The sequence below is a fragment of the Eumetopias jubatus genome, unplaced genomic scaffold (genome assembly GCF_037043125.1).
Source record: "Eumetopias jubatus isolate StellerSeaLion01/CBP00866 unplaced genomic scaffold, mEumJub1_p1.0 scaffold_4, whole genome shotgun sequence".
Lineage (NCBI taxonomy): Eukaryota > Metazoa > Chordata > Mammalia > Carnivora > Otariidae > Eumetopias > Eumetopias jubatus.
In genome coordinates this window covers 124,946,429-124,966,686 of record NW_028274810.1, presented here as the reverse complement: position 1 = coordinate 124,966,686, position 20,258 = coordinate 124,946,429, and the positions used below count along the sequence as shown (strand labels likewise).

General features: G+C 39.0%; 1 protein-coding gene across 5 annotated transcripts in view; it reads left to right on the top strand.

Moving 5' to 3' along the window:
• TBC1D31 (TBC1 domain family member 31) overlaps positions 1–20,258 on the top strand; it is a 66,112-nt gene that overhangs the window by 25,612 nt on the left and 20,242 nt on the right. For all 5 annotated transcript variants that reach the window (XR_003609681.2, XM_028105675.2, XM_028105673.2 and 2 more), the window contains exons 7-15: positions 930–1,130; positions 6,305–6,481; positions 9,153–9,232; positions 9,310–9,456; positions 11,057–11,190; positions 16,730–16,863; positions 17,183–17,362; positions 18,854–19,086; positions 19,534–19,686. Coding sequence is in view for 4 of the 5 variants with exons in the window: in XM_028105675.2 (XP_027961476.2) it covers positions 930–1,130; positions 6,305–6,481; positions 9,153–9,232; positions 9,310–9,456; positions 11,057–11,190; positions 16,730–16,863; positions 17,183–17,362; positions 18,854–19,086; positions 19,534–19,686 (1,439 nt within the window). In the remaining variant the exon portion in view is untranslated. The remainder of the gene's footprint in view (positions 1–929; positions 1,131–6,304; positions 6,482–9,152; positions 9,233–9,309; positions 9,457–11,056; positions 11,191–16,729; positions 16,864–17,182; positions 17,363–18,853; positions 19,087–19,533; positions 19,687–20,258) is intronic.

The following is a 20,258-nucleotide window of genomic DNA, read 5'->3' as shown; positions in this document are numbered from 1 at the left end:
GTGAGGGGGTTTCCTACAGCCTGACTCAACAGAAGAGATTGCCACCTTCAGACTGTCTCCAGCCACTCCCAGGCTGTCGTCTTTCATGTAACAAGTGACATCAGCGTCTCATGCGGTCCGTGGCGGCACAGCTTGCCAGCCCCAGCATTGGGGAAAGAACCCGTGCATAGACAAGACAGTAAAGGGGTCTGTTGTGTATTGACTTATGCTTTTTTAGTACATGTTTTCAGTTTTTCAAATTACATGAGTTAAAACTAAGTTTTTCCCCCTTTAAAAACTAGATTCCTTCTTACCCTTCCTTGCAGCCCACAGACTTTCTTTTCTCTATTCGCCAAATGTTACACCTGCCAGAGTCAGGTTTATGTGGGGGCAGCAGGACAAATGCTAGTTCTGATCAAGCTGTGGGGATGGTAAAGGAAAACAAACCCTCCCCCCTCCTTGCATCTGACAGCTAGAGTGGAGGTCAAAGTTAAGGACTGTCTAATCATCTGTATTCCCTCCGAAGGGATTAGTACAGATGCTCCCTGCCATAGTCTCCCAGGATGGGCACCTTGCTGGTGCTGGTCAGAGTCAGGCTTATCTGGGCCTCAATAGGGCAAATCTACATTAGCCGTAATTAGAGATTTTGAAATATATGATGGCTCTTTGCGAATATAATCTCTGACTATCTTCCCCTCAAACAAACAAACAAAAAAACCCATATATAGCTACATACACATATGTACATGTAAATGTGTCTAGTTTGATGTTTAGGGAGTTGACTTTTTTTTTTAAATGAAGGTATAATTGACATAAAACATTAGCTTCATAATGATTTGATATTTATATACATTGTGTAATGATCACTATAATAAGTCTAGTTAATGTCTGAGACATTGGACTTTTAAATGTGTTTTTGGAGCTCATATATTGTTTCTCTCTACTCCTAGGTTCTTGGAGTGCTAAGTCAAGATGGTGTAATGAGATTTGTTAATATACAGACTTGTAAACTTCTCTTTGAAATTGGGAGCCTTGATGAAGGAATTAGCTCATCAGTAATTAGCCCACATGGACGGTACATTGCATCTATTATGGAAAATGGAAGTCTGAACATATATTCAGTTCAAGCTCTAACACAAGAAATAAATAAGGTATGTTATCAAGTAAAGAATATCATGGGTTTTGTTTTGTTTTGTTTTAAGATTTTTTTATTTATTTACTTGACAGAGAGATAGCGCAAGCAGGCAGAGAGACAGGCAGAGGGAGAAGCAGGCTCCCTGCTGAGCAGGGAGCCCAATGCGGGGCTCGATCCCAGGACCCTGGGATCATGACCTGAGCCAAAGGCAGACGCTTTTAACAATTGAGCCACCCAGGCACCCCTATCATGGGTTTTTTTTAAGATTTAAATATATCATCAAAAATAAAATCTTGGGGTGCCTGGGTGGCTCAGTCAGTTAAGCATCTGCCTTCAGTTCAGGTCATGATCCCAGGGTTCTGGGATCAAGCCCTGCATTGGGCTCCCTGCTCATCGAGGAGTCTGCTGCTGTGCTTTTCCTTCCCCTCTCTCTCTCAAATAAATAAATAAAATCTTAAAAACAAACAAAAACAAAAAAATAAAATCTTTATGCTCTGATTTTCTAAATTCCCTGGACTTTATCCATACTTCTGGGCTTTGTTTTGTTTTTTTTTTTTTTCCTCTTCTCCCAAAGCCACATCTCTATGCTTTTTTTCTTTCCTCCATGATTTTAATCTTAAGTAATCTCCACCCCCAACGTGGGGCTCGAACTTACAACCCGAGATTAAGATTCACATGCCCTACCGACTGAGCCAGCCAGGCCCCTTCACACTCTTCACAGCTATGCTCCTTTCTTAAGTTGCTGCCTGCCTAACAGGCATCTGTGGGGTCCCTATCCCATTCAGCGTGCCTGTCATGATCTCCTTCCCAAAAGAGATCTTCAGTCTGTCTCTTCATTTCTGTCTCAGTCTTTCTTCCCATCTTATAGGTTAGAAATCTTGGAGCACTACGACTGTTCCTGTACATCTTTAGATCTAGTCAATATCAAGTCATGGTTCTTAAGTTTGAAATAATATCTGTATAAGTGCTGCCTCTTGTCCATCTCCACGTTAGCTGTCCCTGTATTTGTACTCAGTAACTACTCTTGAGTTCAGTTATTTAAGCCAATACACCAAAACTCAGGGGCGCCTGGGGGGCTCAGTCGTTAAGTGTCTGCCTTCGGCTCAGGTCTTGATCCCAGGGTCCTGGGATCGAGCCCCGCATCGGGCTCCCTGCTCAACCGGGAGCCTGCTTCTCCCTCTCCCACTCCCCCTGCTTGTGTTCCCTCTCTCGCTGTGTCTCTCTCTGTCAGATAAACAAATAAAATCCTTAAAAAAAACTCGGAGCCCTCAGGGCCTGCCTCTGCCCATCAGTCCATCCTTTATATAGCATGTTTCTAAAATAATACTGTCATCATCATTTCTAAAATAGTGCTACTTTGGTGGCTCCCTTCCTTTTGTCTGCCACTTTAAGTCCAGACTCTGTAATCTTGTCTGGTCTGCTTGTCTAACTTACTTCCCCAGACTTGTAACTTCCCTCACTGTCCCCCCATAGACCCCATTCTCATTTCTACATCTGCTGCATTGTTCATTTCACCTAAAATATACTTCCCACTTCTCTTTTATGGTTATCTAGAATTTCCCTGGCTTGTTGCCGGGTCTCATTGTCTTTGTGCAGCCTTGTGAGGTCTGGGGCCGTGTCCTTGGCCCTGAGAGGGGCTTTGCTGATCACCTGGTCTAACGATTTCCTTTTATGGAGGAAGAAGCTCATGCCTCAGCCTCATCACACAGCTAGTCCTTAGCAGGGCCTGTGTTCTGTTCTTAAAATGATAGGCTTTTTGCTACGTGTCTGCTCCTTCTTGTCCTTTTTATCTTTTTTTTTTTTTTTTAGCTGGACAAGTAAGTGTCTTAACGCAGAAAAAAGAAAATCAAAAGATATGGATAAACAGACGAGACTCACGCAGTCTCTCCTTTCTTGGATGATTTTGAGGTGTATACTTCCCCAGGCTTTTTTTCCTATGTTTGTAAATGTAGAGGGTCCGTCCTCATTATTTATAGATTCTGTAAATATCAATTCACCTCCTGGTAAAAATACATTTGTGACCCAAGGCAGTAGTCAGCGCACAGTGACAGGTGTTCACACGTGCGGGGCAGCGCAGAGCTGAGCTGCCGGCCTGCCGTCCTCAGCCGAGCTCACAGCCGCCAGCACTTGGCCTCCTTATTTCCGCTCCCATCCTGCAAACCAGTGTCCTTTCCCTGGTCTGTTTGCGGTCACATTTTTCACATGTCTGTCCTTTTTGTTGTTTTTGCTCTTTAAAATGGACCCCCTGACACACACAGTACTGCAGTGCTAAGCACAAGAAGGTTGAGATGCATAAGCTTCGTTCAGGCACGTGTTATAGTGCTGTTGGCATGAGTTCAATGCTCATGAATCAACAATATATGTGAAATCAGTGTCTTTAAACACAAACATACACTAAACAAAGTTACGTCTTGATTGGCTGACAGAAATGCTGTGATCACTGGCTCACAAGGACCTAACTGTATTTCTCCTAGGATTGGTGATTCAGTATTTCCCTAACTCGGTACTTGTGGCTTCTTTATAGAACAGAACTACTGTGAATAGTGAGAATCTACTCTGTGTGTGTGTGTGCTCACACGCACATGCGTACATTTTCTTTAACCATATGGAATTAGAGTCTACTGTTCTCGTAAACTTTAAAAACTTTAATAACATTATTTGCTCTTAATGGGACTTTTCAGCTTAGCTGAATTTTGCAGGAGCTAGGTACATGTTATTAGTAGAAGCGGGGAGAGATCCGAGAAAAACCAAAGTAAGAGTAAGTCAGTGACTTCCTCTCTGCTGTTTGTTAAGCAAATTAACATCATATTGACCGGAAAAGCTGGAGTATAACAGGAGGAGGAGGATCTTTTTTTCTTTTTCTTTTGTACACATCACCAGTGTCTTCCTGGCTATTGAAGGCTTACACGAATGCTCAGGTCTGTAGTTCCTATAGAACTGACCCATGTTCCATTCCTTCAAGTCCTGTTTTTTGGCCATTGGAGAATTATTGGTGTTAATTGTGCTAATAAGTAAGCTAATTGCTACTTCTTTGTTGAAGTTTTAACACTACTAAGGTATTGGCTCTGCAGGTCATATCTCAGGCCCTAACTTTTGGGAGTATGTATTTCGTGGAAGCACATGAAGTTCAAGAGAAAAAACGTGGCACTAGAATAAAAATTTTAATAAAGATTGAGAAGAATGGATTGAGGTTAGAAAGATGGGCAATATTTAGAAGTCAGACCATTTCTAATTGCATTTCATAGATAAAGAATTGAAAAATTAAATCATAGAATAGGTGGCCATCATACTTTTTTTTTGGTCAGAGCTATTGTTATACTTTCCATTATCCTTGTGTTTTTTTCTAGATATGAATAAATGACCGTGTATCCGAGAAAAACACTATTTAAAAAATCTTCTAGAAACAGTTACAACTTTAAATGCTTTTTATAATAATTTTAAAACAAAAATTTAGTATCTATGCCATGTGTATTATCACATTACCTACTGTATACATTTTACAGTGTTATGTATTCATCGTACTGCAGTCGGCAATAGGGAAGACTTTTTTTAAAGATTCTATGTATTTGAGAGCACGAGACAGAGAGCATGAGCAGGGGGTTGCGGGGAGGGCAGAGGGAGAAGGAGAAACAGACTCCCCGTCAAGCACGGACCAGACACAGGGCTCAATCCCAGGACCCTGAGTTCATGACCTGAGCTGAAGTCAACCGTGTTACCCGACTGAGCCACCCAGGCGCCCCAGAGAAGACTTTTTTGGATTCAGACAGTAGGCTGCAAGTTTCAAAAGCAGAAGTCCTAAACCTCTGAAGATAACATGAGAAAAATCTTAGAAACCTCAAAGTAACTTTTTAGTAGTCTATGTTATGGAAAAGGGTCAAGATGTTTGCTTTGTTCTGCTTTATTCTTTTGGGAGTGTGAGGGGAAGAGGTCAAAAAGTTTGGTGTCCTTTTCAGAGAGCTTTCCTGAGGAGTGGTGATTCATTTTCATTAGACATTATCTTGGAAGATCACTGTTCTGGCTTTCATGACAATGTGAATACGAGGTACTGTGTCTAACGTGTTTTTCTGAAATCTGATGTGTTCATTTGGACATATGGGGTCTTCCCTGTGTTCTCTGTTTTCATATGAAAGCAATTGGCACTTTGGCTTTCAGAAAAATTTTTTAAAAATCACACATCCACCTAGTCTTTGATTTGGGTCTGGGCTAATTACTAAGGAAACTTGTAGCAATGAAGGCCTCAAACATTTAAATGGTCTGTGAAAGCCATTGTACTTTCATTAATATTTAGAACTCAGGAAGCCTGAGTTACCTTATCTGCTCATTTCCTTTGAACAAGGAAGATCTTTTTATTTTAAAGTGGTATTATTCATAGAGAAAATGTGTTAGTGAATCATTTTTCCTTAAGTAAATCGTTGGGGTTAATTTTCTTGTTATTTTCCCATAGAAATGAGGATTAAGACTCTAAGTGGTGCTGTCCAAATTGCCCGTTAAGCTGTTGATGCCATAGGGGACTAACAGCCTTCTCTGTGGAGCCAGGGACAGAGGCAGGCGTCCCATGCCTCTAGAGGAATATCATTTGACCTCTCTCAGAAATTCACTTGAGCCCAAAGAATATTAGGGTGCTTCTCTCCCCATTCTAGGAGGGCCCCTCGTCCAACTGTGCCTTCTCTGCTGATTATCACCAAACTACTAACTTTATTGCGCAAGTATATAGAAAAATGGATTGGGGCATCTGCCTTCGGCTCAGGTCATGATCCTGGGGTCCTGGGATTGAGCCCTGCATTGGGCTCCCTGCTCAGTGGGGAGTCTACTCCTCCCTCTGCCTCTGCCCCCCACCCCCCTCATGCTTGCTTGCTCTCTCTCATGCTGTCTCTCAAATAGATAAGTAAAATCTTTTAAAAAAAATGGATTGATATACTATGATTTAAGGCCAGCTTTCAAGGGATAATTAAATTCTCTATTGTTAATCAGGTATCTTTATTGTGTTCTTCAAAGGAATTTGGCAGAAATTTGTTTTGATTTAATGACAAGGAAACATTCTTGGATATTTTATGTACACTTTTTGCTTGAAGAATAATGATGTATGTTAAGGCACATCATGAAATTGATCACAACAAATTTTGTAAATCCTACGTGGACAGGTCTCTTTTCCAAGGATAACCACTAGATTTTATTTTTTCCCCCTTTTAGCCACCTCCTCCCTTAGTCAAAGTGATTGAAGATTTGCCCAAGAGTAAACTGAATTCTGGTGACCTTAAGATAAAAGTAACAACAGGAAGAGTACTGCGGCCAGCAAAATCAAGGGAAAACAAAATACAAACCAGAATACTAAAGCAAGACCTGGCTGGTAGTTTTGAAAATAAAGAGGTAAGAATATGTTATAATTACATTTTTGTTTGTCATGACTGCTGTGGACAAGATTGATGATACCTTAGGCCATCATCACTCTTCTCTCTCTCAGAAGTTAAAGGAAAGAAAAGAGAAGAAAGGTGTAACTGAAGTTAAAATGTGCCTTCTAAATTTTAAGTATGTAATTAGTATATGTTTATGGTTTTTAAAGAAGTCAAAACAGTATAGAATTGCACTGTCCAGTATGCTAGCCACTAGCCACATGTGGCTACTGAGTACCTGAGATGTGCCTAGTCTGGACTGAGATGCGCTGTATACAGCAAATACTCATCCCATATTGAAAACTTCATATAAGCAGAAGAAATAAAATATCTTGGAGTGACTGGCTGGCTCAGTCAGAAAAGCATGTGACTCTTGATCTTGGGGTTGTGAGTTCAAGCCCCACGTTGGCTGTAGAGATTACTTGAATAAGTAAATACATTTTTTAAAAAGGAATATAAACAGGGTGCTAGGTGGCTCAGTCGTTAAGTGTCTGCCTTTGGCTCAGGTCATGATCCCGGGGTCCTGGGATCAAGCTCTGCGTCGGGCTCCCTGCTCGGCGGGAAGCCTGCTTCTCCCTCTCCCACTCCCCCTGCTTGTGTTCCCTCTCTTGCTGTGTCTCTCTGTCAAACAAATAAATGAAATCTTTTAAAAATAAATAAATAATTCCATTAATATATAGTGTATATAGTGTATTATTAGTTTCAGGGGTAGAATTTAGTGATTCATCAGTTGCTCATTACATATAACACCCAGTGCTCATTACAACACATGCCCTCCTTAATGCCCATCACCCAATTATCCCATCCCCCACCAAGCTCCCCTCCAAAAATATTGGTTAGTTTTAAAAAGCTAACCTAGCAGGCACAAGTCTAGCTGTTAAAGATTAGACAATATTGTTCCTGTTCGGGGATTGAGAAAATAGGCTGAATGATAGCTCTGAGACATGGTCTGACCTCAGCTTTCCTGAGAATTTATAGGAGGCTTTTCTGAGAAAACTGAGGACATGATCACAGTTGACTTCTGGGAAATAAAAGAGGCACCACCATCATCAGGGCATCTGGCAGTGTTCTAGTGTGAGTCAAATTCGGAAATCCTACAGAAATGTGTCAGGGAGCGGGCTGCTTCTAAGCAATCCGTCAAGGAGCAGGAGTAGGTCAAAGTAGAACCCATGTTCGGGGTGAAATGCATCTCGTCCACTAATTTTGGCGTCGGGATATGGACGGGGAAGCAGGAACTTCATCTGTCTGTGGTCAAGATAAGAACAGATAAAACTCAGGCCAAACTCACCTGGGCGTTTTATCTTTGTTTACAAAGAGGTTCCAGTGGCAGCAGGTGTCTTGCAGATGACGGGAATGAATGTGTCTCTTTCCTAGAGCCTGTTGCCCCAGCCTTCAGTCTCTGGCGCATGGCTCTCAATGGGGGATCTTCATTCACCATCATCTTGGGTTTTCCCTTCACCCCCTCTTATGTTGGATTACCTGTTTTTTATGGTAAAATAAAAGGAGGGGCATTGAACTAAGTCAGAAAATCTGGCTTTGAGTCTTGAGCCAAGACTTATTGAGCAGGTTTGTGCCACTGAGCTCTGACCTACCTGTTTTCTCAAAGAAAATACAACATCTCATCTGTTTTGTTGAGTTGTTAGCATCAAATGAGGTCATCTCTGAAAATGGCTTTATCATCCCCAAATCTATAAAGTAATTTTCCATCAAGATAAAAATTGACTTAAAAGTAAGAAGGGGGAGGGGCACCTGTGGCTCAGTTGTTAAGCATCTGCCTTTGGCTCGGGTCATGGTCCCAGGGTCCTGGGATTGAGCCCCACATCAGGCTCCCTGCTCGGCGGGAAGCCTGCTGCTCCCTCTCCCTCTGCCCCTGCTTGTGTTCCTGCTCTCGCTGTGTCTCTTCTGTCAAATAAATAAAATCCTAAAAACAAAAAAAAAGTAAGAAGGGGGGAAAAAAGTGAAAGGGTGGGGAGAGAAAGAAGGAAGAAAATACCAGGATGCGTTGCTCTTGCCGCTGGGATTAGCAGGTGACAGCCCACGGGCCACATCTGGCTCCTCCAGCTAAGAATAAGTTTCACATTTTTAAATGTTTACATTTTAAGTATCTTCATAATATCCTTGATTTTATCTCTTGACCCACAAAGCCTAAAACATTTACTCTCTGACCCTTTACAGAAAAAGTTTGCCAAACCCAGGTCTAGGGTGATATGTCATGAACTTTATCTACTGTGTACATGTGCACTGGAGAGAGAGAGAGAGAGAGAGAGGGAATGGAGAGTCCCATTTTGTAAAAATATTTTTTTACTGCGTGTAGTGTTCTAAAATTGGAAAGCTACGGGGTACCTGGGTGGCTCAGTCAGTTGAGCGTCCAACTCTTGGTTTCAGCTCAGGTCATGATCTCAGGGTCGTGAGATCGAGCCCTGCATCAGAATCCATGCTCAGCGTGGTGTCTACTTGAGATTCTTTCCCCCTCTGTCTCTGCTCCTCCCCCTGCTCATTCCTCCCTCCTCTAAAATAAATAAATAAATGAATAAAATCTTTAAATAAATAAGTAAGTAAAGCTGGAAAGCCACTGTGGGCTAGATGACCTTTTCAGTTTTGTGATTATGTCACTTACTGATATTATTTATTTATTTATTTTTTTAAAGAATGAGTTGTCCGATGGCTTAAACAAAAAGCGTTTACAAGTCTTATTAAAAGGCTATGGTGAATATCCAATGAAATACAGGTAAAATTTACTTTCTTTCATGTTAAATCAATTAACCCCCCAAATTTTTCTTGGTTAAAATTACGTTTTTGTTCCAGAATGTTCATTTGGCGTTCTCTTCTACAACTGCCTGAAAACCATACGGCATTTAGCAGCCTGGAAGATAAGGGTGTTCATGTGGCATTTCTCAACCTTCAGCAGAAATACCCCATCAAAAGCAGGAAACTACTCAGAGTATTACAGAGGTATGTTCGGTATATCACAGCAATGTGTGTATCTTCCTAGAGATATTTATTAATTACAAATGGGAAGATAGTAATTTTATAGTAGAGAAACTTGGCCGATACTACCTTAACCAAGTAGTCAGATTTAAAATCACCAGTAATAATACACATCAGTATGTTGTACATCACTTTCTTGGTATTCTTGCCAGAAATTTATAACCTCACTCTAAAATTGTGAGAAAACATTGAGGGACAATCTATAAAATAACTGTGTGGTATTCCTCAAAAATGTCAGTGTCCAAAAGATAAGAAACTGGGAGCTTCCACATTGGAAGAACCTATGGGGACTTAGCAAAGAAATACAGTGTTGCATCCTAGATTGGCAAAACGAAAAAATGACATAGCAAAATGGGAAAAATGATAAAATCTGAATGAAGTCTGATTTAGTTAATAGCACAGTACCAGTGTTAATTTCCTAGTGTTGATAATTGTACTATATTTATGCAAGATGTTAACAGAGTAATTTGAATGAAAGGTATACAGGAACTCTCTACTGATTTTGCAACTTTTTGTAAACCTAAAACTATCTCAAAACAAAAGGTTTTTAAAAAAGGGAAACCTTAAAAGTATCAGAAGTAAAGGTGGGAGAATTATAGCCCTAGAGTAAGGCAAGCCTTTTTAAACCTGACATATCCAGAAGAGATTGCTATGAACACGAACGTCTACATGTAAAAAAATTCCCCAGAGACATAGGTAAAACTGAGAAAGTATATACAAAACATAGGACAAGTAAAAGACTGGTTTCTATATGAAGTATTCATTTAAATGAGCGTGGAAAGGACCAACGAATAAAAAATGGAAAAAGGATTGAATGTGTAGTTCATAGGTGGGGTTATGGTTCTTAGACATGAAAAGATGCTGTACCTCCCTTATAATAAATGCCAATTAAAATTACAATGAAAATATGTATACACGTATACATTTAAAACCACATTGAAATACCATTTCTCACCTAGACTAAAGGTTTAAAAAGAAGGTTGATAATAAAACACATTGGCCAGAGTGAGAAAATGGGCATCCCTTTACTCTGCTAATGAGAATGCGAATAGACACTATTTTTGCAAAGAATAATTTGGCACTGGCTATTGAAATTAATGCACATGTTTTTTGATTCAGCAATTCCACTTCTAGGAATTTATCCAAATCTATATTCCTACATGAAGAATGATGTAAATAAAACATTAAGCATGGCATTATTTATAAAGGATTAGAAACAACTTAAATGCCCAGTAAGGCCAAGTTAAAGAAATTAGGTGTATCTATACAAAACTATCTTGTATCAAAGCTCCACATCTACTGATAATGAACTATTTCCAAGATACTATTAAGTGAAAAACACAAGGTGTAAAACAATGTTTATACCAATCTTTCTGATTTTTTAAAAAAGGATCTCTACTTTTAACAGTGGTTCTGGGGAAGTAAGCTAGATGATAAAGGTAGGAGGGAGAATTTTCATCAAATATACCTTCCGTAGCAAATTTTTTATCAGGTGAATATATTATTTAGTCAAATTTTAATAATAAACTGTTCTCTGGTCTTTATTTCCTTATCTGATTCACAGAACCCTATCTGCATTAGCTCACTGGTCTGCCATCTTTAGCGACACACCATATCTTCCGCTCTTGGCATTTCCATTTGTAAAATTATTCCAGAACAACCAACTCATTTGTTTTGAAGTTGTTGCTACTCTCATAAGTAAGTACATAAGTATTAAATAATGAAACCAAGAGTGGATTTCCTGTATATTTTTGTGATGTCTTTGCAGCTTTGTAACATTTAACAGTTCTGGTGTTGAACAATCAGATAGAGAGCACGGAATGGACAGTTCAGACATTTATACGTAAACCTTTTTATTTACAAGAAAATTTGGATAGCTGCATTTTAGAAGATACTGTTACAGGTTAGATTTTGTTAGTAAGACGGAAGCAGGGGCGCCTGGGTGGCTCAGTCGGTTAAGGGTCTAGCTCAGGTCATGATCTCAGGGTCCTGGGATGGAGCCCTGCATCCAGCTCCCAGCTCAGTGGGGAGCCTGCTTCTCCCTCAGCCCCTCCCATCCCTGTTTGTGTGCGCACGCGTGTTCTTTCTCAAATAAATACAATCTTTAAAAAAACAAGTAAGAAGGAAGCAGACGCTTCACTTACTGAACATCAGTTATTATTCATAGGATTGTAGTAAGTATGTAAGGGATTTAGCACACAGTGCCTGTCGTGGAGGGTGCTGACTGCTGTCCTCATTCTCAGCATCCAGAGCGAACATTTCTTGAGAACTTCCTGTGTACCAGGTACCATTCTCTGTGTTTTGCCTTTATTAACTTATCTAAATCTTACGACAGTCCTATGAGGTAGGTGTTGTTAATTTCCTTTTTATAACTGAGGAAACTGAGGCACACAGAGCTTAAGTTCCCAAGGGTAGGTTGGTGGCAGAACGAGGATTTGAACCCAGGCAGGCTCTTGCCTGTCCTGCGAACCATTCTGTTTACCCTTGCCATCAACAACATCTACTCCGAAAAGTGAGTCCTTTTTTTCATATTAGTATAATTAGGCCAGTTAAACAGTCAATAAATTGAATCCAGTTATAGATTGGTTTAACAAAAATAACCAATTTTATATGTATTTTAAATTGCTTTAAAAGGTTTTCTTGTACAAAGGAGATAAGCACTTAACTGTAATTACCGTAAAATTTTGAAAAATAGAAATAAAAAGATTCAAGCATACATATTGTGAATATTATAGTGTATTTCTCTTTTTTTTGTTCATTTAATTGCATTATATTTGTTTTGATATATTTTTACTGATTGGAGAAAATATAGGAAAACATACAAAAGAAAAGAAAATTCACCAGTGTTCCTCCTCCTCAATAATCTTTGATATAATATATTGATGAATTTCTTTTTTTTTTTTAAAGATTTTATTTATTTATTTGACAGAGACACAGCGAGAGAGGGAACACAAGCAGGGGGAGCGGGAGAGGGAGAAGCAGGCTTCCCGCTGAGCAGGGAGCCCGATGCGGGGCTCGATCCCAGAACCCTGGGATCATGACCTGAGCCGAAGGCAGACGCTTAACGACTGAGCCACCCAGGCGCCCTATATTGATGAATTTCTTATAAGAGCATTTTCCCCAAATCATTAAATATTCTTGAAAAACATAATTTGTTTAATATAATATATAATAACTGTAATATAATATTCCATCATATAGCTGTATCATCGTTTAGTCCCCCAATTGCTAGACCATTAGTTTTCTTTAAGTAATTTTTCCATATTTTTTAAGCAGTTTTTTTTTTTTAAGATTTATTTATTTATTTTGAGAGAGTGAGAATGAGAGAGAGAGAGAGAGTACATGAGAGGGGGGAGGGTTGGTTAGAGGGAGAAGCAGGCCCCTCGCTGAGCAGGGAACCCGATGCGGGACTCGATCTCGGGACTCCAGGATCATGACCTGAGCCGAAGGCAGTCGCTTAACCGACTGAGCCACCCAGGCGCCTAGGAATTTAAGCAGTTTTTTAAAATTTTTGTTACACTACTTTTTTCTTTTTTAAGATTTTTTATTTGTTTGAGAGAGAGCACACGAGCTAGAGGGAGGGGCAGAGGGAGAAGCCTTACTTCCTGCTGAGCAGGGAGCCTGACACGGGGCTCAATCCCAGGACCCTGGGATCATTACCTGAGCCAAAGGCAGACGCTTAACTGACTGAGCCACCCCGGCACCCCTATACTACTTTTTATTTAATATGTTAAGTACATTTCTCTTTTTATATATTGACTAATATTCTTTTTTTCCCCCTTATGACTATAATATTCTATAATGTGAATGTACTAGTTTAATCTGTTGTTGGACATTTAGGTTATTTCTAACTTTTACCTAAAGAAACAATGTTACAACTATCTTCACATACAAATATGTATAATATTTTCTCTTAGTCAATTCCTAGAATTGGTATTATTAGGTCATAAAATATGAATATTCTGGGGCGCCTGGGTGGCTCAGATGGTTAAGCGTCTGCCTTTGGCTCAGGTCATGATTCCAGGGTCCTGGGATCAAGTCCTGCATCGGGCTCCGGGGAGCCTGCTTCTCCCTCTGCCTCTGCCTCTCTCTCTCTCTCTCTCTCTCTCTCTCTCTGACTCTCATGAATAAAAAAATAAAACATTTAAAAAAGTAAATAAAATATGAATATTCTAATTGATTCCTTAAAAGGGTTATACTAGTTTACCCTGGCAGTAACACTCGGAGTTTTAAAAGGAAAAGAAGCAACTCAACAACAAAAAGACAAATAATCCAACTTTTATATGGGCAAAGGCCTTGATTAGACTTTTCTCCAAAGAAGATACACAAATGGCTAATGAGTACATGAAAAGATGCTCTGGATCATTAGTTATTAGGGAAATGCAAATCAAAACCACACTGAGATACCACTTTATACCTTCTAGGGTGGCTACAATTTAAAAACAGGAAAAAAACAAGTGTTGGCAAGAATGTGGAAAAATTCTAGCCTTCATACATTGCTTGGAAATGTAAAATGGTGGTCACTGTAGAAAATTGGCAGTTCCTCAAAAAGTTAAACATAAAATTACCATATAATCCAGCAATTGCACTCTTAGGGATATAGCCAAAAGAATTGAAAACAGAGACTCAAACAGATACTTGTATGTGACTATCCATGGTAGCGTTTTTCCCAGTAGCCAAAAGGTGGAAACAGCCCAAGTATCGTCATCATCATTGTTAACAGATGACTGGATAAACTATGTATATAGTATATATAGTATATGATGGAATATGATTTAACCATATAAAGGAATAAACCCTGAAAGCTAGGCACAAAAGGACAAATTTATATGAAATATTTCAAATAGGAAATTTATGGACACACAAAGTAGATTAGAGGTTACCAGGGGTTGGAGGAGGTGGGAACGGGAGGTTAGTCCTGAATGGGTACAGAGTTAATGTTTGGGGAAGGATTTTGCAAATAGTGATGGTTGCACAACATTGTGCATATAGTTAATGACACTGAATTGCATACTTAAAAATGGTTAAAATGGCAAATGATATTTTACCCTAAGAAGAGCTGTTTATATGTAAGTAAGCATGCAAAACTGTTTTTTATTTCCAGTAAAGTCTTGTTATATCGCTGGAGTATGATTATGTGCTGAGGAATTGATTTTCTCTTCTAAGCCTGAAATTTAAATCTAAAAGATCCATCATAGTCAGCATGAGTAGCTGTGAATTTTCACGAAGGGTCTCAAACTAGTTTTATTCAAGAAACATTTACTGAGCTCCAACTAAACATTAGCACTGCTTGCGATACACCGTTGTTCTGGCTTTTTAAGGTTCACAGTCTAGTTGGGACCTGGGAAAAAGGAATACAGTCACTTTGAAGTATAATTTGGGATATATTTATAAAAGTCATCTTTAAGCACTCTTTACAGTCTCTTTTATGACCAAGAAGGAGTTCTTCTGGTTTAGCCAAGGATCTCCACACAGTTACTTCTCTTTATTCTCTTCTCCGGTGAGTTCTGTCTCTGGGTCCTCTACCCATATAGAAGAAGAGAAGGCAAACCCTGTTGAAGCAGCGTTTCCCTCGTGCCTAATTGAGAGCAGTGTTCTCTTGATGAAGATTAGTTATAAAAATCTGAGCTGTGTGTGTGTGGTGTTTTAAAATTCCTAGGACTAGGGGCGCCTGGGTGGCTCAGTCGGTTAAGCGGCTGCCTTCGGCTCAGGCCATGATCCCAGGTCCTGGGATCGAGCCCCGTGTCGGGCTCTCTGCTTAGCAGGGAGCCTGCTTCTCCCTCTCCCACTCCCCCTGCTTGTGCTCTCTCTCTCTCACTATCTCTCTCTCTGTGTCAAATAAATAAAAATAAAATCTTTAAAAATAAATAAATCAATTAATTAAAAAAATAAAATTCCTAGGACTAGCAGTATCTGAGACATGATAGACACTTAGCATGTGTTGCTGAACTGGGTTTTTCTTTTAAAGTTAACTTAAGAGCAGCAGTTAAAGAAGCTGAAAGAATTTCTTTCAAAGCTTAGTTTTTGCAAGAGTTTATTTATGCCTTAATTATTAACTCACATTTACTTACTAATAAATAATTAACTTCTGAAATTAGTAGGCCCTTTATAACCAGATGTAATCCAAAATTCTGCCGATCTAAGCCTTCTTTTGCTAATATGAGAAAGGAGATCTTATTGCCAAAGGATGGAACCACAATTCAGTGTTTAAAATAAAAATCCGAATTTAATAATTAAGGAGGGCTGTGGTGATTAGATGTAGTCCATTGAGTGAAACTAACTGATCCTACCAGCGTTTTCAGGAGAATGTTTTGGGGATTCTAGTGGTTATTCAGTGAGTTAACGTGAGCTTTAGAAGCATCTTGAGCAGAATAGATTCTGCTTTGCACTGGCTGACTTTCAGAGAATCCCTCAGTCACTGGCCGGTTTTCAAAGTCAGGTTTACTGAATAAGTTGTCGTCGATGGCTTAGATTTAAAACGAGTTCTGGTGGTTACTTGTTATCACGGCCGTAGAACAGTCACTCTTGTCCTAGTAACAGGGACGTGTTTATTCTGCTATTATAGCATTTAATGGATAGGGGTATGATACATGCCCATTTGTTTTTATGTGTTGCTATTGATGTGTAAGAGTATAATCTTGGGGGTGCCTGGGTGGCTCAGTTGGTCAAGCGTCCAACTCTTGGTTTCGGCCCAGATCCTGATCTCAGGGTCATGATGTTAGGCTACACCTTGGGCATGGAGTCTGCTTAAAATTCTCTCTCTCCCTCTGCCCCCCACCCCCCACCCCTGCTCACGCTTTCTCAAAAAAAATTAGTAATTTTGAACATTTCTTGTAAACTTTTCTAATTTTGATTAGGTATGAATTTGAGTAGATTTTAGGAGATTGTCAAGACTTCAGAAGGAATCTTTTGTAGAAGGGTCATTTTGTTAACAAGGAGAAGCAGGAAGCAGAGCGCCCTATAGGAAGATCAGCATACTTTGGGAAGTTCTGTTTGTTTTAATGGACACTTCCTCATTGACTGCTCTCAGTTGAAGAAATTGGCCAATTCTATAAACCTAAAATATGATGTTAACATGATGCAACTTTAAAATCGATGGTTCTAGAACTTAAAGAGTTGTCATGTTTTCTTTATTAATGGGCATATTGAGGACATAGAGTGGATTCATGTAAGAATTGCAGAATCCTTTGATAATATAGAATGCTAAAGATAGATTTTCAATTTTTTTTCTTCATAGTCAATTGGTGTCAACACTGGTTTGAATATTTCCCTAACCCTCCCATCAATATTCTCAGTATGATAGAAAATGTTTTGGCATTCCACGACAAAGACCTGCTGCAGCACTTCATAGATCATAACATAACTTCCCAGGTAAGAGTATGAGGTTTTTAGGATAACATGACTAATCTTGGAAGCTAACATTGGTTCTGGTATAAGTAAGACAGACTTTTCTTGGAAGAGTATAGTAAAGAACATACTACTTTTTGTATTTTTAACAGTATTCCATTCTTTTTCTTCATTAAACTGCTTTCCCAAAAGTCTATAAAGAAAGGTCCATATTAAGGCAGTTCTTTTCAGAATTGTTTTGAATATAATGGTTTTAACAGCTACCTCAAATGTAAGAGAGTATTAGCAAGGACTTAATGACTTTTCCATAGAAAACTAATAAGTTTTTCCTTATTTATTTTAGCTGTATGCATGGCCTCTTCTTGAAACTGTTTTTTCAGAAGTACTAACAAGAGAGGAGTGGCTAAAATTGTTTGATAACGTCTTTTCCAACCACCCTTCGTTCCTCCTGATGACTGTGGTAGCCTACAACATACACTGTAGAGCTCCTTTGCTCAACTGCAGTCTTAAAGATGATTTTGAGGTAAATATCCTTGTTCTTAAGTAGCAGTTCTGGAGTTTCATTTATTTCTATTGAAGAATGGATACATTTATTGAGTACCCGTGGCATGTCGGGTACTGGTGCCAGGTGGGAGTAGTGGAGTGGAGAGCAAGGTATACACACCCTTACTCTGACATTGTTGGTCGATAATCCAACAGACAGTCACAGCACACTATTTGTCTTAAGTCGTAGCTTCAGAAAAGAAACACAGTAATACTGGAGCTTAGTGCTTGTTCCCTGTGTAAAGGATGTTTACCAGTTGAGTCATTGCTAATTCCTTGGGTGGTTTTATCAGTGACCCATCCAGTTTCTGACAATCTGGATGCTTATTACACATATGAAATGGTTACTCTGAGAATTTTGAGATATGGCAGGAAGGTTACTTGAAAGCGTTAGAGGAGGTTTTTAAAAGGAGAGGGGTCAGTTGGTTAAGTGTCTGACTGAATTGGTTAAGATCATGATCTCAAGGTCGTGGGATGGAGCCCCACGTCGGGCTTCGCACTCAGCGGGGAGTCTGCTTGTCGCTCTCCCTCTGCCACTCGCCCCGCTCGTATGTGTTCTCTCTCTCTCTGTCTCTCAAATAAATAAATACAGTCTTAAAAAAAAATAAGTAAAAAATAAAAGGAGAGATTCTTTTGGTAAACAGGATGAATTGGGTTTGTTACTTATTTTGTGGTTCCTGTCAAACTTTATTTTTTTAAGGTTTTTAGTTTTTCTTTTTTTAAACATTTATTTATTTGAGAGAGAAAGTGAGTGGGAAGGGGCAGAGGGAGATGGAGAAAAGGAATCTCAAGCAGACTCCCCACTGAGCACGGAGCCCAATGAGGGGCTCAATATCACGACCCCGAGATCATGACCTGAGCCGAAATCAGGAGTTGGGACACTTAACTGACTAAGCCACCCAGGCACCCCTGCCAAACTTTATTTTTACTTACTGTTCACAAGATACATACCTATATATATTTTAGAATTTGGACCTACCAGCAGAACAAGATAGTGTGGAAATGTTTCAGATTTTTTTAACGAATCAAGCTAATTTATTTTCAAATTTATTTATTTTGGCTTTTGCAAGGAAAAAAATCCAAGCAGAAGAGTTTGCTCCATTGTTGGTTGAAGTGTTCTTCTAATATAAAGGAGGCCTTCTGTTGGAGTTAAAATTTTAAAAGTATTATTTCAGAAGTTTGGTTTTGAAATCTTATTAGACTTTGAAAATATGAAATTGACTTTTCATTTTAAAACTTGAGTTAAGAAAAGTTTCAGTGAATTTGCCAAGGAAGAAAAGAGAGAGAGGGAGGGTGGGGGGAAGGAAGGAAGGAAGGAAAGAAGGGAGGGAGGGAGGGGAGGAAGGAAGGAAGGGAAGGAAGGAAGAAAAAAGGGAAGAAAAGATAAATTCACAATTTTTGAACTCTTATTTTTTCCCTCATAACTGCTTTATTAGTTGAATCACAATTTCAACACAAAGTTTTCTTACAGTATTTTTTTCATCATCGGAATAACCTGGATATAAGCGTTGTCATTAGAGAAGTCTATCATCTCATGGATACCACTCCTACTGATATTCATCCCAACAGCATGCTTCATGTCTTTGTGGCCTTGACGAAAGGGCAATATCCAGTATTTAACCAATATCCAAAGTTTATTGTGGACTATCAGACACAGGAGCGAGAAAGAATAAGGATTGATGAATTGGACTACCTGAGAGAGAGGTAATCATGGAATAGTTGTTCTTTGTGTGATAGTAGCAAAATCTTTCATAAATACAGACAGAATTTTTTTTGAGAAACACATGTAAATTATTAAGTATTTGTGTAAAATCAGAGTTTGAAGGCTGGGAATATCTTTAAAGATATTTAATTCTTGCATATAGAAGTGAAACAATTACATATTAACCAGGTATACATCTTGTGTTTTGGTTGGACTTAAATTACTCAGTTTTCTTTGTTTAAATTTTTTTCTTTGTTTGCATTTCTTGGTGAGACTTACATAGGGCATCCTTTTCGGTGCTTTCTACCACTTGGATGAGATAAATATGAAAGTGAAAGGCAGTAGTTCAGGGTCTCAGAGGCAAATAGCAGTTTACCCTTGCATAATCACAAGTGCATACTGGGGGCTTGTCTGTGTCTGGATATAATAGTAAATATTCCCTACTTAAGGCAGATGGTTGAAGATATGCAAGCTGAGGTAGACCAGCAGAGAGTTGAAGACGAAGCTTGGTACCAAAAACAAGAACTACTTCGTAAAGCCGAAGAAACGAGGAGAGAATTGCTCTTACAGGAGGAGGAAAAAATGATACAGCAAAGACAGAGGTATGTGTTACCACTTTGAGAAAATCTGGACTTGTGAGTTAGTTGAATAATTTTTATTTTCTTCTTTCTTTTCTATATACGTAACATTACCCAGCTGTGGCATTTCCATTAAGCAAAAATTTAAGCTAATAAAAAATCTGCATCTACCACATTTCAAAGAATTGGCGTATGAAATGGAATTCTGACTGCACACAAGTCTAATGTGCCTTGGAGGACATTATTAGAAGCATCATTGTACAGTAGGCAGAAATGCTTTGTAACACAGTGCTGGATAAATCACCTTCAGGTGATCAGGGGAGCAGAATTTTTAAAATTGTGTTTTAAACATATCTGTATGACTTGAAAATTGGAACATAAAATGATTATCTCATTATGCATCTCATACTTTGGAGGACAGGGGAAGAAGTATTAAATGCTTATTCAAAAGTATGTTAATAAAGCAAAATGTTTAAATTAATTAAGATTATGGGATGAGCATTGAGACTAAGTCTAATTGTTGGGGAACCTCACTTCCGTGTTTACTGAGTTTTACTCCTGGTTGGGATTTTACGAAACTGATTTCTAGTGTGGGT